At 42.0% G+C, this 22,273-nt stretch overlaps 1 protein-coding gene across 17 annotated transcripts in view; it reads left to right on the top strand.

Moving 5' to 3' along the window:
- Positions 1-22,273, top strand: part of LOC131445807 (formin-binding protein 1) — a 56,541-nt gene that overhangs the window by 21,464 nt on the left and 12,804 nt on the right. For 8 of the 17 annotated variants that reach the window (XM_058616480.1, XM_058616475.1, XM_058616476.1 and 5 more), the window contains exons 3-10: positions 2,345-2,401; positions 3,265-3,412; positions 9,783-9,845; positions 10,938-11,042; positions 14,892-15,020; positions 16,128-16,274; positions 18,515-18,706; positions 20,258-20,446. In XM_058616480.1, coding sequence (XP_058472463.1) covers positions 2,345-2,401; positions 3,265-3,412; positions 9,783-9,845; positions 10,938-11,042; positions 14,892-15,020; positions 16,128-16,274; positions 18,515-18,706; positions 20,258-20,446 — 1,030 coding nt within the window. The remainder of the gene's footprint in view (positions 1-2,344; positions 2,402-3,264; positions 3,413-9,782; positions 9,846-10,937; positions 11,043-14,891; positions 15,021-16,127; positions 16,275-18,514; positions 18,707-20,257; positions 20,447-22,273) is intronic. The other 9 variants (XM_058616489.1, XM_058616490.1, XM_058616491.1 and 6 more) reach the window with 3 other exon arrangements.

Here is a 22,273-nt window from a genome sequence, read left to right on the forward strand (position 1 = left end):
ACATGTCAGAAGAGGCGAAAATGAGGAAATTGGGAGGTGCAGATGGGATAAAGTGAGTCATGAGGTTTTCCTGTGTCTTTACCACACTACACTTCTTTGTTGTTGTGCAACGTCGCAGCGCCTCAGGACTAATTATCCCTCGTAATCAACTTAGCTCATGGAATCAGGATGAATCCAACAAGACACACTCAAACCTACAGAAATGCAGGGCAGAATGGACTAATGCCATTGGTCTTTTGATGTAGTCATCTTGAATTGTTCCCTCTTTTCTTTCCTTCCCTCATCGTAAGAAAAGTCTTTTTGTAGTCAGTGGAAATACTCAGGTGCAATTGATTTTTTATTAAAGTTTGGTTACTTTTCTATAGTGCAAGGTTTGTTGTTGCCAGGACCTGATGAGATGAGAGCTGTCACTTTTTCCAAATATCTTGTTTTTACTAAAGTTACCAGACAACCTATTCATTTAGAAGACATTCATATTTTTGAATTCTAACAGGTTTTTAAGTGTTAAGTGTTTTCAGTGAGCGGATAAAACAATTACTGCCCTAAAGTAGATCTGAGTTGTGAAGTGGTTAATGAAGTAATTGCTTAGGTGACACTTTTACATAAGCAATTGACTAGTATTTGCTGCTTTGCATGGTCTTACGTGAAAGTCAATTAAATAACTTTGGACAAAAAAAAGCAGCATCAATTATGACATTTTCTGGACATTTTTATTTGACAATTCTACCATGTCTATCACCGTAACATTCACATCCCGCACTAATCCATCAATAATCCTCTTCTCTTGTAAATATGCAGGATTCCTCAGTGTAGTTATTGGAGGGCGATGCATTAATGTCTCCTCCTCCACCTCCTCCCCCAAATTCCAGTCCAGCATAAGCTGTAACACAGTAGGAATACGTCACTGCTAACAAAAGAAATGGGGTGAGGGTGGAAAAAGGAGTGTTTTGATATATTATCAACTGTGTTAACCTTTCCATTAAGTCAGTGACTGTGGATCATCTTCCACAAATACACACCGACAGCGCTCCTTTAAAACGGAGTCAAATGCAACAATGATATTTAATACAATGATAAAACTGACATTTCACATCCGATTGTGAGTGGATGAGTGAGTGAGTGAGAGGGTGAGTGGGTAGTGGGTAGTGGGACTATAATTAGAGATGGGCTGAGAAGGACAGGGAGTGAGATAGACAGACAGATCTGCCTAGCAACTGTGCAAACACCACCAGGGAGAAGAAGTGTGTGTGTGTGTGTGAGAGAGAGAGGGGGAGACGTGGGCAGAGAGAGCTCGACGAAGTGCAGACACACATTACATGAAGAGTTTTTTTTTTTTTTTTTTTTAAACCTGTGCATTATTTATTTCAGCTGGAATTAAGCATGTCTGTTAACATGCTGAGGCATTTACAGTGAGTCCCATTTGGGAGTAAAGTGCTGTAATCTTTCATTCAGGGCAACTGTTACCACCAGCTTGTTTAAAGTAATTAAAATTGATTCACAATCATCATTTACATGCTGACATGAAAATGGGACGGGAGTGACGTGTTTATTTTTTAAAGATTAACTTCCATTTGTTCACAGTTTTATGACTTTTATAATAGTGTCTGTTTTCTTTTGACAGAATTGAATGGAATACGTCTGATAAATGACATATTATTCTTGGTTGTGGTTTAAGCCTTGATATATTCAGAGTAATATTTTTGTGAGTGTGTGTTTCATACGCAACGTTTTATTCTTACCTTGACAAAGGTGCTTTTTAATTAGACAAACCATCCTAAGTACACACCGTGCACCCAAATCCATCACAGCTTTGTGTATATTATTATGGTTTGCTGACAGAGTTACCGTAGCCTGTCAAACACACAAATACAACAGTTGCCCAGCTGAGAGAAGGCAGTGACAGCCCGCTGTGATCGTAATAAGGCTTGTTATTGTCATTCAGTTCCAGGACACATCCCCTCACATGTCCTTTTCCCTCCTCCTCCTCCTTGTGCTGCACTCATGTTGTGCTACGGACATGAAGTGAGTGTCATAACGAGGGCAATTGCAGCATAAATAAAGCACACCTGTTTCTGGTGATTGCTTCTGCATACAGAATCCCAGAGGGTGATGATTTATGACCTGAAAAAGAGAGGAGAGAGGATGTAGTAGCATGAGCAGAAAGCACTCTGTTGGATTGAACGGTGTACTGGATGATCCTTTGGCAGGTCCATAAGGGGCAGTGTCAGGGAAAGATAATGGTGTAATGGTGCACACGACCCATTAGCAGACCGGGCTCCCCAGGAACGACGATACTGTACGGGGAGAAATATCTGATGATGCTTAATGTCCTCTGTCCTCACAGGAATTTATCAAAGAAGTATCAACCCAAGAAGAACTCACGAGAAGATGAGGAGAGCAAGTGAGTCAAACAATCACATATCTGTTTGTCTATCATAATATCATAAGGTTTGTACAGGAACAGTACCATTGTATCTACACTGCACACAGAACCAGGGCATGCATGTCCCATCTATGTATGGAAATAATTGTCGGATGTTTGATGACAAAAAGGTCACTACTTCATCACAGTGGTCGTGCCTGAGGGGATTTGTGCCTCAGGGTTTTTTATGTCAAACACTTGACATAAACGAATTTGGGCAAATTCAAAAGAAACAGCATCAATTAAAATATTTAGACGTAAAGAATATGTAAATTGAGCCAGTGTGCATTTAGCATTTTGACAGTCTAGTCCTGATAGAGTCAGTATTTCAAGACACTGAAGGACAGTTAATAGAATAAGCATTCAACACAAAGCCGAGAACCGGTAATACATAAACTAATGATAGAATAATAGATAAAAAATAAATAAAAAGTACAACAAATACAGCAGTAAAAGCAATAACACCACTGGGTTATTACTTATGATATATCAGGAAAGGCCATTTTAAAAAGATGTGTTTTTAGTTGTGATTTAAAAGCAAATTCAAATGTAAAATAGGTGATAGACATTTGTGAATGCAAACAGAGCCAATAAAGCAAAAACAATGACAACATTTTTGAAACGTTTGCTCACTTCAGGGAAGACACCAGGTATAAACACATATCCCGGGAGGAGATATGGTAACTGTGTATTTGTTGTATCGACCATATCATTCTACTCCAGAGTAGCTAGTTATTAAAATAATAACAGTTTCTTTTTTGTCTTTTTGCACAAACCGTGCTACTGCTGTTATTACCCCTGTTGCTTTACCTCTCGTGCTTTTTTCCCCCGTGTCTCGCCAGGTATTCCTTCTGTCGAGCCTTCCTGACAACACTTAATGAGTTAAATGACTACGCGGGTCAGCATGAGGTCATCGCCGAGAACCTCACGTCGCAAATCATCACTGAGCTTTCGCGCTACCTGCAGGATATCAAAACAGAGAGGAAAATGGTGAGATGTCTATTTTTTTTGCAATGCATCGACAGAAAGTGTCTTGAGTTTTGTCTACATGGTTTTTGTCATCGTCCTCTTTCAAGCGCTTTAAATGTGATGCTTAGTGAAGACAGCTGTCCGTAAAGGAAATAAGATACACTGGCATATGAGAGATTAAGTAGCCCATTCCCTATACTCCCCTCTATTCTCTCTGAATGGAGGTCATCGCTGAGTAAATATAGATGCACCCAAAGGGTTGCCAGCGGTGCAGAGCGTGACGAGTGAGTCATTTTTATAGAGCCGTCTCTATCATTACAGCCGTACTTCCTTGAAAAAAAAAATCAGTGAAGTCATTATAACCTGATTTGTGATGTCGTGAAGTTTAGTGAAGGAGTTAGTGAAGGAGCAGATTAGTACAAAGCCAGCCAGCTGGAAAAAAAGCACTTTCTGAAAAATCTGTCATAGACTCTGGTGTCAGCAGAGGGCCAGATGAGGGAACTGGGGCGGAAAACCAAAACTAGAGGGCACAGAGGCACATGTTTCATGTTTTCATTTTTCTTCTATACATGAATATATGTTCATGTAAACAGCTGGTGAGAGTATTCCTTACTTATAAAGCTTAATTGGGTCACGTTATTTTTGTGATCAGTTTTTTTAAGATAGGGATTGGCATAAATGTTCAACGATTTGATTAGAAAGTCGATCAGTCAATGTGACTATTTGTGAGTATATTAAAAAGATACATTATTAAAAAACAGGTTATTCTATCTCTCTCTCCTCCATGTCACATGGTTTAGCTTTGAGTGCTACAGGATGTTTAGAGTCACTGTAGGTTAACATTTCCTCTGGCAGCACAGACAGACACGCACATGCATACAACTGTATGTCCTCATAACAGCAGTCATTTCGCATTGCTGACATTATCATACCCGGTGATTATTGACCAGCATTTACACCCAACACTTCTGAAGTGTTCTCATCCACTTTGTCAAGGCGTGTTTTGCTTATTTGGCTTTGGTTGTGCAGCAGCACTCTTTGTCTACTGTCCAGATTTGGCTCCTGTCACAGAGGGTCATCAGACAGGCCACTGGTGCTCAGAGGCTGCAGGATGTCACTCTGACACCCCTCTTCCTCTTCGTTTCCCTGCACGTTTCCCCCTCTTTTTCCTCCCTTTTCTCTTTTTCATTTATCCTGTATATCTGTCCCTCTCACTATGTCCCAATAGTGTCTCCTTCACAAAGTGTGCGGCATCGTTTTAGTCGCGGCTGACGATGTGAATAGCTTGTCACATGTCTTGACTAAAAAAAAGCCCACAACAGAGTTTCTTCAGTTTGACAGTGTAGGGGGTGGAGTTCATAACAATAACTTTATTATGTACAGTATGCTGTGTGAACAGAGGAGTCTTTCATTAGATTGCACTGAGCAAACTGATAAATCGGACATTCACAATATTGAGATTAGCAGTGGATGTGGAGAGACGATCAGACATAGGTCAGGGTTAATATCAAAAAAATATAGCTTAAAGGACTCGCCATCGTATGAGGTCATGTGATAAGTGAGTTCACTGGAATTCACAAAAAAGTCAGAAAGGGCATTATATATACATATTAAAAAAAACCTGTGCATTTCCAAAGTATCTGCATCCTATAGGACAATAGACCTAAATATTACACAAACGTTATACACCAGATATGCATTACATTATCTTCATAGTGCTATAAGAGTATAAACGTGTGAGTAAGGGATGATCTAATTAGCGATAGTGAGGTCTTATGACTTCCCAAGCTTCCTGTCATCATTTTCTCTGCTTCTCATTCACATGAATTTTTAAGCACCACTCAGTGTTACTTTTCTGTTGCGGCTGTGCTGTGTGATTTGTGCCCGTGTCAGACACAGCTATGCAGGCAAAGCCAGACAGTAGGATTAGAGGAGGGCCTGGGCTTATAGAGAGCTTATTGGACAGGTAAGGGTCCACACACTACAAATCAAGAGGGAGAAGAGGAAAACAACAATAACAATACCACCTCGTTAGTTTCTCATGCAGGGCTTTGTAACGCTCCCCTCCCTCAGTTGCTCTTTCCCTGAGTGAACCTCTTCTTGAACTTAGCTCGGGGTGGCACAGGAGGTGAAGCCAGGAATGTTGTCTGAAAGGATTTTTACAAAAGTGGAAGCTGGTTTGAGACGACTTGATACTTCATACTACAATGGACTGGTCTTAATAGTTTAATAGGTAAGCATTAAGAGCAGACAGGGTGAATGTGGGACACAGAGCCTAAGTCTTATTGGTGTGCAATTGTGGACTGACCAAGACCATTGGGCCACATCCACACTATGTTTTAATTGGAAAACACATCATATCTGTCCTTTTCATCAGTGCATGTCCATAGTATTTTACACTGCCACGCTCATATCCAGTGTACATAGATGGTCACCAATGTGACTTACACTAGATATTTGAATTAGTTGTAAATTTTGTATAAATGTGTTCAAATTGTTTTTAATTGAAAGAAAATGGTCGTCTGGTTGAGATTGTTACACTTGAAACACACATTTTGAACACATTGTAGTGTAGACGTGGACTTTAACACTGTAGCAAGTGCAAAACTTGCAATTTGCCACTGTTTATACAGTATAACTGTATCTTCGGGTGTCCACGTTAATGCTTTCACCCAGATACAACCTAATGAGATCTGTTGATGTAACATGTTCAAAGCTTGAACCAGGTCAGCTTCCCTTCCCCTAAGGGCCCAAAAGAAAAAGAACATTTTTTTCAGCTGAAAACCATAATGTGCTGTAAAACTACTTTAGGTGGGTTTGGCAGAGGTTACTGTCCTCGTTTATCGCTGAGAGGCTGAGAAGAAAGATGAAGCGCAGTTTAAGAACAATGTGTCTCCACCGGAGTGACCTCGCACGCCTTCTTGTGAGGAGTGGAAAGACAAAAAAAAGAAGCCAAGTGGGAGATTTGATGGTTAGAGCCTCCCACATTTGCAAATGTGAATCCAAAAAAAGAACTTCTGTAATATCACTCGGCTCGAACCATCACCGAATGCTGTGAGCGCGAGGAGAAAACATGTCAGTGAAGCTCTGGGGAGATTCAGTCAGTCATCTCTTTAGTCTCTGCACCTCCTTATGACTTGTGGCCATGTCTTGTACCTGGTGATTTTGTGTGTTGTTGACAGCTGTTGAAAACTTCAGGTGCACATTCCTATGAAGCAAATCATGTCAGTGAATGATGAGCAGATTAGCCCGAGCTGGTGTGTGAGACCTTTTCACACAAGAGTAAACGTGTTTGCGCCTCTGTTATCAGCCTAACCAGAGCATTTATGTCTGTATGTTAACATGACGTTTATTGTGTCAGTCCAAGGAAAAACCCGACTTTTAAAATATATACTGGGACAAGGGACAGTAATCCAATCAAATGATGAAGTCAAGCTACAACTATAGCTTAAATCAACTGTCCACGACAGATAATATGCGTTCTTTACATGTGGTATAACTGCAGAGGCTGACTTAAAAGAATTCTGTTCCGTTTTGTGAAGATGCAGACCTGCCTGTCACGATGAAGTAAATATAATATCTGGTCTCTCCGATCAAATTAGTTCAGATGGATAATAATTGGATCGCGTTTCACACAGACTACAGCACACACACTGATGGGAGGCGAGATAACGAGATGCAGGTGAAAACAATTAGGAACAGATGTGGGTAATCAGGGGAGATCGCTGAAGGATACAGGAAGTACTACGCAACAGACCCACAAGGAATAAACACTACAAAGTAAAACAGGAAGTAAACTAGACAAGATGGACCGGGATAAGTGAAACTAACACGAGCCATCCAAGGTGTAGTACAACTATGTATATTAATAGAAGCATCTAATTGTTAATTTCCATCATCAGTTCATCTGTTGATGGTCTTCTACATTAATCAATTCTATGTTTCGGCCATGAAATGCAGAAAAAAAAACCCATAGCATATTCACATTTAAGATGCTGAAATAAGAAAACTTGTTTTGCCATAGTTCATTTAATAATGAATTGTAGTATTTTACTGAATAGTCTGGTGTATTTAGTGACCGCACGGCCGGAATCGATCGTGAATTACAACCCCGTCTGCCGTAATTCAATTCAGTGACTGTGTCAGACGGAGCCTGCCCCCCTCGTCATGCAGGAAGTACTGAACAATTCTAGGAACAGATCTTTTTAATTAACAGAGTCTAATGATTCAGTTACACCGAACACAACTGCTTTACAAGTCACTAGTCACCAGTTGGTGTGTCGCGTATAAAACAATGTCAAGGCAGTTGACTCCGCCCACATTGAGGAGGTACTATAGTAATGGAAAACAATATCAAACCGAGCTGAACCTTCATCTGTTGAATGATCTCATAGTGACTTTGTTTGGTTTGGTCGGAGTAAGAAAACAGAACTAAAACGATGGTCACAGTGGATCTCCTGACTCTAATGGAGGTGTTTGGGTAGAAGCACGTGTGTGTAGTTCGTTGATGGAAAGTTTGTTGATGCAGACAGCCTGAGACATTGAGAATTTTTCAAAAAAAAATGTTGTTATGGAGACAAATATTTAGTAGAAAGAATGCCTCACAGTAACAATGATGTTATCCCGTCTGGTGCATGTGTGTGGTGAACAGGCTTTATGGCATCTTCACTACATCTTATCACCACTTTAGTGAGACGTTGTTCATCATTGAAAAGATTGCTGCTATCAACCAGGAATTTGAAGGCCAGGCTCTTAACAGCATTTGGAAAAAAAAAGAAAGAAAAAGAAATGCTATACCTTGGTTTGACAGGACGTCATCAACTCCACAATGTCCTGTTTTCTCTTTGAGCTCAAATACTTCCTCTGAAACACTGGATCACTTCCTTATTTCCCTTGAAATGAGAAGCACGACTACCTGAGGTAAACCAGCCTCACTAACTGCTCTCATGTGTCCATTGTTCTGTCTTTATTTCACATCTCCTCCAACTGTCTTTGTGTTTGAGTCAATGCACAGAATACTGACTGCACTTCCTTGTGCTGTCCAAGCGCTGCAATCCCAGAGAAGCACAAGCAACAGCTTTCTGTTCTTTTACAATGTCCTGGGTCTGTTATTGAATGGCAGCATCGTTATTCAGCTCAGCTACTGACTGTTACTTCAGCAGACTGTGTAACCAGGGGATACCCAATTGATATCCAGGTCGTTCTTTATTCCATTTCATTTTCTTTTTTTCTTTTTTTTTTACATTTGATTTCTTTTGGACATTTTAGCAGTTAATGGAGGATTTGTTTCTATTTTTAAGCAGCCATGGCGTGATTTTTAGCAACAAAGGTTTAGAATTAGTAGTCTGTGGTTTGAACATCCTGGGCATCTGGCTGTGGTCCACACAGAGAGATGTGCTCTCTCTCCAGGCCAAGTCCTCTTTCTCTTTTAGAGTGAGATAGACCAAGAGGAGTCTGTTTCAAAGAAAAAAAAAAAAAAAAAAGGCGTGTGTGTGATTGTAGATCAGCAGCTGCCGCCCAGCCTTGACCACCGCGCCACAGTTTCCATGTACCCACAGACTACTGTCTTTTCGCCCACTAGATTACATTATCTGGTGCCTCACACACTTCCATGTTCTATCTGGTGGCATGTTTGCTTTAAGAGTCTTGTTTCATGTCCACCCGCTCCGTTAGTTTTCTACTCTACCTCTCCATACTCTCTCAGTTATCAGTCGTAACCGTCAGTCTTGTCTGTCCCTCTGGGCCAAAGCACACATTCTGTGTTTATGGGGAAGCTGTCGTCACATGCTCCGACATAACTATCAGCGTGCTGATTTCAAGCATGCGATCCATCTCAGATTAGCGTCTTACAGTGTTTTCATTTGCTAATCACAGCAATAAATGAAGCGCACCAATGTTTTTTGTTTATATGGCCAAAAAAAATAAAGGTTTTTGGACTGAATTAAAATCTAAATACATAATTGTAACTCTTGAGGTCAGTCAGGCAACTGATTTCATGCAATCCCATCCCTTTTCTTACTGGACCATTGTCACTTGGATGTGTTTTGCCACCGTTTAAAAACACAGCGCTCGTCCACTGGTGTTTAACTGGTGGGATATAATCTGGTTGCTCTTTGATAGACTAAATGGACTTATATCCATCTGCTGGTGCAAATCTCTGGGCGTTAAGCCTGGCGGGTTGTGCAGACATCATAGTGTAGTATCTATTTAAATATGCCCTACTTTCTCATTTCACATTAATGCTCTCCTGTCCCAGTGTCTGTAATATTCATACTCTCTCTCTCCCCCTGCTTTTGATTTATTATTCTGGCTGTGCCAAGGTCAGGTTCACCTGTGAAGCGCTTGATGATATTTATAATCAATTCTTTCTCTTCTCCATCTCTGCTTACAGCACTTCCATGATGGGCGTAAGGCACAGCAGCACATCGAGAGTTCGTGGAAACAGCTGGAAGCGGTGAGTGGGTCTTCCTGCGGTGTGCAGTCCGTATTGATTTTTACATTATTCCAGTCGCAGTAGCTCCGATGACACGGCGTCAAGATGAATTTCTCATCGCAGGTTTACGTTTTGGAATAGATCCCTATTTTCGTGGAGAAAAAAATGTTAATTTGATGTTTATGTGATATATCTTAGTCAGTGCAAGCAGCAGACACATTGTAGGCTTTCTAATGTTACCCTGAATGTTTTCTGCATTGATATTTGGCAATAACGAAAGAAGGATGCAGACAAAACGTTTTGTTAAAGACCCAATCGTGGTCAGGACATTCAATATAGTGTATTATTCATTTAACATCAGCAGCATGTAATACAAACTCACATGCTACAAATGCTTAGGGAACATCAGTGTCCCTATAAAGCGTGTTATCATCACGAGCTGAGGTTCAGCTGTGTGTAAATGAATGTAAAAACAGGAACCGGGTAAGTGGAGGACTGTGCAGAGCGCTGGGGGACTTGGTATTAAACCACAAACAGTTCTCAAGTGATATTTTTGACGTCATGCAGGTTATCTGTTGCCAAGATGAGACTGAATGAAGAGAAAGTTGAAAAACTAAGCAAGGGCAGGTCGCAGAGCGTGATTTTTATACATTTTTTAGTGAGAGATTGCACAGAACACCAGCCTCTTATCTCTGCCCGGCCCCCCCTTCAAGCGGGAGAGAAAGAGTGTGAAAAGAGATGCATAACCGCCTTGTCCTGCAAAATTCTCTGCACGTTCAATGATTCCATTGTGCTGTCGAGGCAGATAGGCAGAGTTCAGAGTGCACGCTGGCCCAACAAACACTGATTGTTCAGTTGGAAGGGTCGAAAGAGGGTTGGATGAATGCTTGTTTTTCTCTACACAAATGACCACTATGAACATTTGTTTAATCTGCAGGCTGCAGACTCTGACAGACACCGCGTCTGTGTCAGTGGCATAAACCCACCTCTGTCACACACACAATGCCGGGCCTGGAAGTGTATGGGACGCATGTGTATATGTTATGACGTGTATTAACTGTGCTGATTAAAAGGTCAGTTATTGACGCCATGTGTCTCCTTTTTTTAATTTAGTGTAAAAGGCGGTTCGAGAGAGACTGCAAGGAGGCCGACCGAGCACAGCAATACTTTGAGAAGATGGACGCTGACATTAACGTGACCAAGGCTGATGTGGAGAAGGTATGTGTCATCTCACCCCCCTGTGCAGCAGCTACCCGCCACTCACACAAGCAAGCCTCATACCGTCCATGCATTAAACACAGCTTCACCTTTTTATTTGCCCCTTTCCTCACTCCCCCCAAGTAGCGCTGTCCACTTAGCTCTAACCAGTTTATTTGCCCTCTTCCATGCCTCCCACTCCCCTGAGCTTGACAGACAGTCAAAGACTGAGTGAGCGTGCGCTTGATGCCTGCTCCCGTGTGTGAAAGCCGGCATTGTCTAAAAGAAGCCGATGGCAGCTACGCATCCTGATTTATCCTCTGCTGTGCTGTATGGGCCTTAGCAACAAGGAGGAAAAGAGCGTGTGGTGCTTGTGTGTGTTTATGTGGGTAGTGATTATACGTATACAAAGTGTGTGTTTTTTTTTTTTAAATGATACACCATCCCTCAATAAATCATCACATGCGGTCGAACATCCAGTGCTTCGTGTCCCCGAGGGGATGTAGCTGATGTCATTTCCCGTTGTCATAACCAATTTAAAGGAGCCCTCACAATCTTTAGCCCTTAACCCACACAGCTCCCACGCCCGCAAGGCATGATGGGTCAGCAGCGCGTGGTCCTGCTGCTTCATCAGCTGTCGGAGCAGAGCTTAGACGCAGGAATCGACACAGTCCAGACCCGATTATTATGCAAATACAGACTGGAATAAAGGGCCTTTCTGCACTTCTGGACGTACAGCCAGAGAGCGACAACAGGCTTAGGCTAACACTGAACTCAACTGCAAGGACTCAGCACTGCAGCTAAAAAAACAAGAGTGGTGTTGTTTCTGATTACAGTTCTTCCATTTATTGATGCATGAAAGACTCGTACATTACTAAGAATTATGCAAAGAATTATTTTCTTTACTCTCATTTGATCAACGTGTTAATATGCGAGACGCATCACTAACCTCTACAGAACCATAGAACCGGGACTGGGTTTGTTCCAGCTAAAATGAGCATTAATTGCATTGTGCTTCATTGCACCCAGGTCTTATCCCCATCATTGTTACCACTCTGACAACTTATAGTTACATTTATTTCAATAACTTTTTAGTAGTGACGTTGGTGAGACTTGACTTGCACTTTAAGTGGTTTCAGTAAAACTTCAGTTTCTTTGGAAAATGTTAGTTCTATAATGGAGTTGGTTGAATTGTTTTGACTCCTACTGAGTCTATGGTTGACATAATGAAGATTTTTTTTTTTTAATCCAGTGTTAGTCATGAATGTGATACTTTTTCCACATACAATGTTCAGTTAAATCTGAATTAAGTTTCCCAAAAAAGGTTAACAGTCTTTGAAATGAGTTTTCTCGTTGGTGTTTAGACAGAGCTCAGCTCTTGTTTCCGCCTTCTTACGTTTCCATTGTTCAGAAATTAAGAATTTTCTGCGGACATGCCAGTCAATGGATTATTGTCCAACACTTTCAACTCCTCTCTTACGTGTGTTCTTCTGACAGGGGTTTATGGGTATTGTGTTTTCCCTCGTTTTGTCTACATTGACTGTGTGAATGTGCAGAGTGGCTGTGTTTTATTTGTGTTTTTATCAGTGTTGGTGCCCGTCTTTTCCAAGTGCCCCTTGTCAGAAGTTTTGCTTTAAAGAATAAAGACTATATAGCGAGGATGTACACACAATAGATCCTTTCTATTTATGCACCTCAGATTCCTGCAAAGAGATAAAATGTGACAAGCGAAGGTGTTGTTTGTAGTTTGCGGTGTAATTAAGTGTGATTTGAGGTTTAAAAAAAGAAACTAAGGGTTTGTACATGTTAGTGGACGTGGATGTGTGTGGTACTGTGCAGCATGAAGGCCACGTTAGAATTGAATGCGTTTTTAATGAAGAAATTATACCGTTTAAGTTCCTCGACTAATTTACTTGTCTCTGGCAATAAGAACGGAGCTGTGAATATTTGACATCCTTTGACAAGCTCAGTTGATTTCGCTTGTAACGTCTCATCTCTTCCTCTCTTGATGCAGAGGAGCTGCTGTTTGTGGAGCTGAGGTATTGCGGGTTTCTCCACCGCTGGAGCAAACCTCTAACTGTTCCCCTCCTTTCGCCTGGCGAACAATACCCCTCAATTTGGGGTTTGCATTCACGGCCCACATATCCACAACGATCTGACGATAGACTTCCCTAAGAAAAATGAACACACGGCATAAGATACCAGCTTCCTCTTTTGTCACATTACATGCGTGGTGGTCCAGGAAATGCTGCTATGGCAACTTCTTGTTTGTATGGAAACTGCTAACAAACTTTTTTTTGTTTGTGTGTGTGTGTGTGTGTGTACGTGTGTTTTGATATTTATTTTATGCCATGCCTTGAAGCGAAGTTCTCTCAAGGTAGGTCCAGCCGACAGAGAGTCTGTCCTGTCTGTGGGATCGCACTCTGTCTCCACACAGCCGCGACCAGATCACTGTTAACACGCCCTGTCCTGTCTTACCCGTGACCAGTGGCTTGCCGTGTCACCGTGAGGTTTATATGTGTGGTTTAAGAAAAACCGTGGACGGTGTTGCACAAGGTGTCAACGTGCAGTGTTATTCTTATTATTAATCTATTTGTTCTTCATTCTCAACTTTCTTCAGAAATCCCAAGAATAACTAGACAGAGACGGGCATGCGTGCACACACTGTTTAAACAGAGACGCGAATAAATCCAAGTAAATCAGGTAGTTTCCAGGAAATGACAGCAGGACGTGATGCACAGCAGCACAGTTTGTGGTTTTCGGCATCCGACAGGTTACCATAGCGACGCTCTCGACTCACATTCACTTTGCATGCGCCTACACCAGTGCAGCACAGAAGTGCATAAGTGCATGCTCACAGGGCTGCACCACACGTAGATTTTAAACAGCTGGGGTTTTTTCTACATGTGCTTTTTAGCTTTTCTCTGGATTCCTTTTTTTTTTTTTTTCCATTGTCGGAGGCTGTGACTATCATTTTCCACAGAGGTATTGTCTGTCAGTCCTCATGTGCCAGACATAATGTACCTTTGTGTCAGACAATCTTGGCCCTCATGTCCTCCTTTTCATCTACTATATCATCTATTACTTACCCATATGTGAGTGTGAGAGACTGTTGCCGCACATGTGTGGAAGTCCTTTAAATGTTTTCCCAGAGTTTGGTTCCCGCTACTGCCCCTGCACAGTTATTTAGCTCTGCTTTATTTGTACATCTGCAGTGAGCAGACCAAGTGCTGATTGCAATCACAGGTTCCTAAAGTCACTTTTTGTTGATGAACCAATGAAACCACTTTTTTTATATGTGGGAACAGGCCTCAGATCTAATAGAAGAGGAACCAGATATGAATAATTAGCAGCATGAGCACATATACACACACACACACACAAAACCCTGCACAAACACATACTGTCTAGCTGAGATAATCTCATCTCCATCTGCTTGCAGTGGATCCGTAATAGGCTGCTCCTGCTGCGTTTCTGCCCGCCTGCCTTCATTTCCTTAGACGAAACTGGCTTAAAATAATCGACGTTATCAGCAGCAGACACTGAGCAGGCAATCCAAATCCAAATCCTTCCGTTCTGCAGCCGGTCACCTGCCATTTTATGTGCGGCTTCGGGCCGACATATGGTCGTCACTGCTGCCCGACGAGGGTTTGCACCTGTGTTTGTGTGTGTCCATGAGCTCCGTGTTTATACGTGTACACGAGCATGCATGAACACGCCAATGCACAAGTGTGTCAACCAATGTACGTTTTTATGCCCTATTTCTCTGTGTGTGTGTGTGTGTGTGTGTGTATAACCCATATGACTGTGTTAAACACTGAGGAAAGCATGTGTGTTTGACGTGCTCTGTTTGTGTGCCGTTATCTCCAGGCACGACAGCAAGCTCAGATGAGACACCAGATGGCCTCTGACAGTAAGGGCGATTACTCCTCCTACCTTCAGAAGTTCAACCAGGAGCAGAATGACCATTACTACACAATTATCCCCAACATATTCCAGGTAAATACAACAACAACCACCACAACACAAGACATGCTGGTGAAATTTGTGGCAGATATTGAGATTTGATTTGTGATAGAAGTTACTTTTTAGTTCAGTATTCACTGTTTAATAGAGGTAAAAGGTGTAATAGGGATAACAGACTTAAAACATTACTTCACTAGGTAACACAAATGATTTAATTCATTGAAATTAATGATGACATGAACTTACTTTAGTTTGATTGAACCTCACTTCAGTTGTGTTACCAGTTGAAGTCATTTTTGTTTGTTCCTTTTTCCACAAGATACCATCAACATACTAACCACTCTATTTTAAATGCAAGGATGAGAACCTTAAAATATAACATTACTGAAACCATTAACACTAAAGTATAAACCCTGGGTCAGATATGTTGCATAGAATATATCCTAAACATTATAATCCTGGTTTTGAAAGTTCCTTAACAGAGTTCAACTCCATAAAATCTATTGCCAACGACAGCAACATTAATATATTATTACATTTTACATTTTGCAGTTTGTAAATTGCCTTATTTCACACTGCGATTTTGAAAACAATTCATTCTCCTGCATACGTTAATAGAGTCTCCTCCACATTTTGTTTTTTAACATTTCTGTCTTTCAAAAGTCTGTGCAAATGTTGCTTAAAAAGTTAATGTGCAATCATTAGTTAGCGTGGGAATTCAGTTCTGTTTTCTGGCTCCTGCCTCCACTCCCCTGTGGGCCAACGACCAAAAATAAATTCTCAACACGAGGGTAACAAGCCGTTATTATAACGAGTAAGGCCACATCACAGTCGGACAGATTGTGAATTTAGGACACAAAAAGGAGGTTTTTCTTGAGTTTTCGTGCTGTCGTTTCAAAGTGAAATCAACCAGTAAATAAAGTAAAAACTAAAAAAAAGACAGAAAGGGCTTTACCAGATGGCATGTTAGATCTTTAGTTCTCATTATCAATAGAGCTCTGTTTCAGGCGGTTTTATTCCAAGCCCACTGTATCAGTTTCAAAGCGAGCAGCGCCCACGCTGATCTGATTCTCGAGCGCGTGCTGATAAAACATGTGGTTGACGTTTGAATGTTGTTGTTGTTTTCTTTTTTTAATGTAGAAACTTCAAGACATGGAGGAGAAAAGAATTGAGAGGATAGGAGTGTGCATGAAGACGTTCGCAGACGTGGACCGCCAAGTGCTGCCCATCGTGGGGAAATGTTTAGACGGCATGACGAAGGCCGCCGAATGCATTGAGCCCAAGGATGTGAGTAAACCCACTAAGATTTACACGCACACACTTCCATATGGGACATATTACTCACTCAGCTAAGGCTGTCAGTCACAACCCACTCAGGACCGATTAGGCTTTCACTTAAGCAGCAAGTGTGCGGCAGGGTTTTGTCTTTACTTTATACTTGGGGCCGTTTTTGAAAAATAAAAAACAAAGTGCAGTGGGAGTGAGAGAATTGTCAAACACAATCTCTTTATAGGGAGAAAATCGATGAGCAGCGAGTACATGCTGCATTTCTTCCATGAACTACACCAGGACACATCATAGTCATCCCCACTCAAAGGGAAATTCCTAATTTTTTTTTTTTTTTTTTTTTACAAAGGAAGTTCAGTTATCTCGTCTTGTTTACTACTCCGGTGGTAACAGTCGCATGATGTCTCAGAGACCGAGAAAAACATTAAAAATAAACATTAATGATGTAATCAGGGTTAGACACGAAAAGAGATGAATTATGGGGATGTGAAGGACACAGCTTTTATCTAAATTATAGCGAGACCCGAGAAGACAGTCTTTTAATCGATGTCTCGTTGAAGTGGAATTTATAACTGGTGGATTATAACACGCAGTCTCATATGAGTTGATGACTTAGTTCACACATATCCAGCTCCCTCGGCGGCCGATTCCTCTTCGGTGCTTGACAACAGGCTCATAGCAGCAACAGGCAATTTTCACCCTTGGATGATGCTGAAGTTGCTGATGCTTTTCCTACTTGATGTGAGAGCTGCACAGTTCATCACATACTGTATTGGCTGCATTGGCCCTTTTTACTAAGAACATTTTGCTCTCGGACGTGCAGGCCGGTGTGCTGTGGTTCACTGCAGTCCGTTAAACCTGAGGGCAGAGTTTGGTATTTTTGGGAAATCCATGTCAATTGAGAGAATTGGATAAAAACAATAAAGCCGCAGTCAGCAGGACCTTCGGGGTTGTTTTACAGATAATAGAGGAAGTTCAAAAGTCTTGATTGATTGATTTACATTGCGCTGAATGATCATTATGGATCCTGACACTCTACACAATTGTATGCAGTTGCTTTATAGTGAAAATGGTGTGTCTCCTGTTTCTTCTTCAGTGGCTCACTGTGCTACCATATTTGTGAAAACCTCAAATGTAACAACCACAGTTTGTCATTCATCGCGGGGTTATGAAGTGTTAGTTGAGACACGCTGCCAGAGCCAAGTTCTTTTCAGCTGTTTTCAGGCTTTATTTGCAGTTAAAGCAATAGAATAGAACGTTGACTGTAGTAGATATGGGACTGGTATCTGCTGATACAGCAATAAAAAGCGTATATTTCTTTGACTGTGTTTTCATTTCACTGGCTGCTAACAGCTGGAAGCCAATAGATTCAACCTATTGATCCGAGCTCCAAGAGTATCTCTGTTTTCAATTATGAACCTTCTTTGAAGTTAATATGAAGTTGTTTCACTTAAGTTCTGTCACATGGTTTGTTTGTATTGTTTGCCTAAGGGAGAAAAAAAAAAGACTTTATGATGAGAAAATAAAGAAATGGACAGTGTGATATATTGAGATGTCACATGTTGGATGTGTGCTGTATGACATAAAACAAGATCAGCTCCAGGCATCACGTCGTGTGTGTGTGTGTGTGTGTGTGTGTGTTTGTGTGTGTGTGTGTGGCCCGGCTCCAGGGAGACGACACCAGCCTGTGACTGTGTGTCTGCCGCAGTAAACAGCAGCAGCAGAATAACATGTCACATGCTCCTTTCTTCTCGGCCTCTTTATGTATACAGTGTACAGCAGCTGAACTTTGAACTCCGGTGCTAACTCTAACCAGACCCCCTGACTTTATCAGTGCAGATATATCCATCCATGTGCCGCACGTGATTAATGTGCGTCTTCCTGTGTCTGACGAGCCGGCTCGTGTCCCTGACCCTGGTGTTCGGTCATAACTCCTCCCCGACAGATTTTGGCCTTTTCCTCTTTCTTCTGTGGCACCACTAACTAAATAATGGCAGACCCAGTCCTTTCATGGTACAGTCATGAACTGTTATCAGGCAGAAACTGCTCAACAACAGGACCACCAGGCCACCATTGTGTTGAGTCTTATCTCCAAACCTGCTGATTAGCAGGACAATCCTCTCAACTAACAAAAATACCACATCTAACATTGCTTACATTTAAAAGTAGAAGTTCTAAAATTATAGTTTTATCTTTGAAAAAAAAAAAATAGTAAATAACAATGTTGCTGATTTTTCCAGGACTCAAAGCAGGTGGTGGAGTCCTACAAGTCTGGGTTCGAGCCCCCGGGCGAGGTGGAGTTCGAGGACTACGGCCAGGCCATGAAGAGGACGGCGTCGGACACCAGCCTGACCAACTCCAAAGAGGGAAAAGAGAAGCCCGTTAGCAAGACCAAGGGCAAACTCTGGCCTTTTATTAAGAACAAGAACAAGGTAACGCGTAAATGCACACTCAACAGAGAGTTACGTTTGCACCCCAACGAACGTTCCGCAACACCTCACCGATTGTAGATGATTTCACTCTGTACATTGCACTTTGGGGGACATTTTTACGGGGACGGGATGAAGATTTAATGTTACATTACTTTATGTTGGTTATGTCTTGTAACACAGTGGCTATAGAAAGATGTGCGTGTTCAGCATTGTGTCAAATTTCTATTATTCTTTGACTTTCGTTGACTTCTGTTAAGTTTAAGAAGTTTTTTTTGCCAAGTCTCTTGTTAGTATTGCCATTTTTGTTGTTGTTATTATTATTATTATTATTTGCCACCCTTTTCCTCCTCCCTGGCAATCACCCTCGCCTATTATTATTATTATGGAGCCACCCTTCTGTAACACACACTAATGCATTTCTTCCTTCAACCCGTGGACGGCCTCGTCCGGCAGATATTAACCAGGTCTAAAGTAACAGTCTGCCTTTTGCTGTTTTTTTCCCCACTGACTGGTGATCGGCCTCGAGTCGACTTCTTCGGTTTCCTGCTTTCTGAACAGCAAAGCCGGTCTTTGATTGACCCCCTCATGGGCTGGTGGTACTGTTGGTACTGGATTAGGTTAAATCATGAGCAAGTGTGTTTGCGTGCGTGTGTAGAGGAGGAGGAAGGATGAAAGCAGGTGTGTGCTGACTGTCTATGTACAGAAAATACAGCTTAAAGTCACATACGTTAAGTTACAGGATAGTATGCAAAGTTTATAGATACAGTTTGTGACACATTAGCAGCCATATACAGATCAAATAAGACTTAATATTATACTTATATAGCGTTACGTGTTTTAGCACCATTACTGTCCTGAATGATGCAGGGTCTATTGGTGTTCCTCCAGCGGTGTTGATGTAAACAGTTGTCTCTAAATCACTTGGCCTTGCATGCGCCTCGTCACTCGCTTCACTCCCCAACTGCCAAACCGGTTCATGAATTATGCAGTTTGATGTTTTATGAGAAGAAGAAGCTGTTTGATTCCTCTTGTGATGATGCTGACCTCAAATTCAGCGGCTGATTTTCTTTCTCTGGCAATGTGGTGAATTCTTCTTGTCGTTGCTGGCATGTCACAAAGTCAGGAAAGGAAAAAAAAATAAGGGAGAAGGATTTTCTGACGTGAGGAGAGCTGCATGCGCTTTGACTGAAACTCTCTTTTGCTGTTTGCTCTGTTGCAGTCGCTTGCTTTAATACATTTTACACTGCCTACTCACTTCTGGTTGTTTTTCTATCTTTTAACTTTTTTTTTATGTTTTATGTGTTTGACATTTTACTGATACACTAGGTTCGGTGTTTTCTTCAGTTGTCTTTTACATTCTGTTTGGGTTTTATGTTGTGTGTTTGTTTATTTTTTTAAATATTTGTAGGCTTATTTATTTCGTTTTGTGTTTCCTCCTCCTCTTCCTCCTTTTGTCTGTTTTTATGTTGGTTTCTCGTCCCCCTTTTTTTCTTCTCTTACCACATTTTTCCTCCTCCTCTTCTCCGTCACGGCTCCCTATCTTACTGGTAGCTTATGTCCCTGTTAACGTCCCCCCACCAGCCCCCACCTGCCCCCCCAGCCTCATCCCCGCCCTCACCCTCTGCTGTTCCCAACGACCCCCAGTCTCCCAATCAGCACAAGGAGCCCCTCTCCCACCGCCTCAACGACTTCATGGCCTCCAAACCCAAAATGCACTGCCTCCGGAGCCTGAGGCGAGGGGTAAGTGTGTTTGTGTGTCCAGCAAGCTTTGTGCATGTGTGTCTGTGCACCTGTATGAGCTCAGAGATGTGTACCTGCTACACTGTATGGGTGAAGTAAGGAGGTCAACTTCTAGTCGCAGCTTGTGATTGGACGTCTGTAGCCAGAAATTGAAGCGTTTCTATTTTAAAATGTAGTGTGCAACCTTTAAATGTAAACAAATATGCGCTGCAGTCAAACAATTGAGCTGCTCTTTTACGTTGAGACGGACAGACGCAACAGAAGCACTGCGCTAGTAAAGCGAGACGGATGCAAACAGGTTGTGGTATAACTGAAACACACAAATAGTTTCAGAAAACCTGCTCAGTCAGCGCTTCTGATGGGCTAAATCCTTCTTGTACCCATGCAACGCTGCACTGCAGGTGTATACACACAGCTGCTCCCTCCATCAGGTCTGGTAGTTTTGCTTGACATGAAGCAGGAAAGTAATATCTAACTGAAGGAGCGTTTCTCTTGAGCAGCCGCTGCTGAAACTCTCGCTTTGCTAGAGTGATGTTGCCGGCTCCCGTTAAAGAAAAAAAAAAAAAAAAAAATCACTTCCTGTGTGCAGCATGCGAATGTCGCCAGGCGACACCAGATCTAGACACTGCTAACACTGAGTCGTGTGGAGCTTATAGGCTTTATCAGCACCGTGTGAACTCATTTGACAATTGTTGATATTTAAAAGTTATGCACTACAGCTTTAAATATGACCTCAGTCAGAAAATAGCGCCTGCATTGACCCATTCACGTCAAATTTGATGCAATTAAAACCACCAAAAACTGATATAGTGTGTGAAACCCCAATTTCTCTATACAATGCTTGCATAGAGCGACAATAATAGCATCTTAAAGCAACTGCCCACCCGACCTTCACTCATACAGTGCTCAGGCTTTTTGTTCCTCTAGCATGCTTTTGTAACGCGTAACTGTGAATCCATCGTGCTCGTTTGACTCACCAGCGGCATCTCCATCTTGTCCCTTCATTCTTCATATTAACTCTAAAAAAAAAAAAACCTCCCATCATACCTTCCCCTCTTCCGCCACCCCCCGCCCCCTCTTCTTGACACAAATGAGCGAAACCCCCCGACAGTCATGGCAGTAGCATGGAGGCGGCAGTTGCTCCCCCCGTGCAGGTCTCTGCAGTCCGTGCTGGAGGCAGATTCTTTTTGCTTCTTTTTCTTTTCTTTTTTTTTTTGCGTATAAGGGAAACAAATGAAAGAGGAGGATTAAATATCCCAGTGTGAATTAATGCGAGGGGTTTCAGATGTGGCAGTCGGACGACAGATTTTCCTCTGTGTGCAGTCAGGAGAGTAATTTTAGAAGGCTTCCTGGAGGGTGGCTGTGTCAGCACCAGCCCAGGGTCCTGGCGGGTGTCATGACCTGTTCCGGCGCTGGAGTCCAGTGTACGTGTTCTAACAGTCACTGGAGCAGGTCACAGCATGTCTTCCCATTACATGCCTCACTCCTCCAGCTCTCCCTGAACTCAGGATTGGGCGTTGACTCACGTGTTCCTTCCGGGCCCCTCAAATATAGTTTTTGTTTTACCCTGGTATTTTTAAAAGGGTAGCAGGTGCCCAAAGTAAAAACAACGGGCGTGAATTGGTGCTAACGTCTAAAAAAAAATGGGGCTTAAGAACAATGTATCGTAGAGGAAATGATTGAAGGTCAGCAGAAAAAGGGGAAGCGTGTATTTTCTTCCAGTCCCGCACAAATCAAGCAGGAAGTGACCATTTCTCAAAGCGGAAGTGCTGCAACAACTCTCGAGAAGAGTAAACGTTCAGAGTTACCTCAGATGCATTGTTTTCA

Source organism: Solea solea, chromosome 19 (genome assembly GCF_958295425.1).
Source record: "Solea solea chromosome 19, fSolSol10.1, whole genome shotgun sequence".
In the NCBI taxonomy this organism is placed as follows: domain Eukaryota; kingdom Metazoa; phylum Chordata; class Actinopteri; order Pleuronectiformes; family Soleidae; genus Solea; species Solea solea.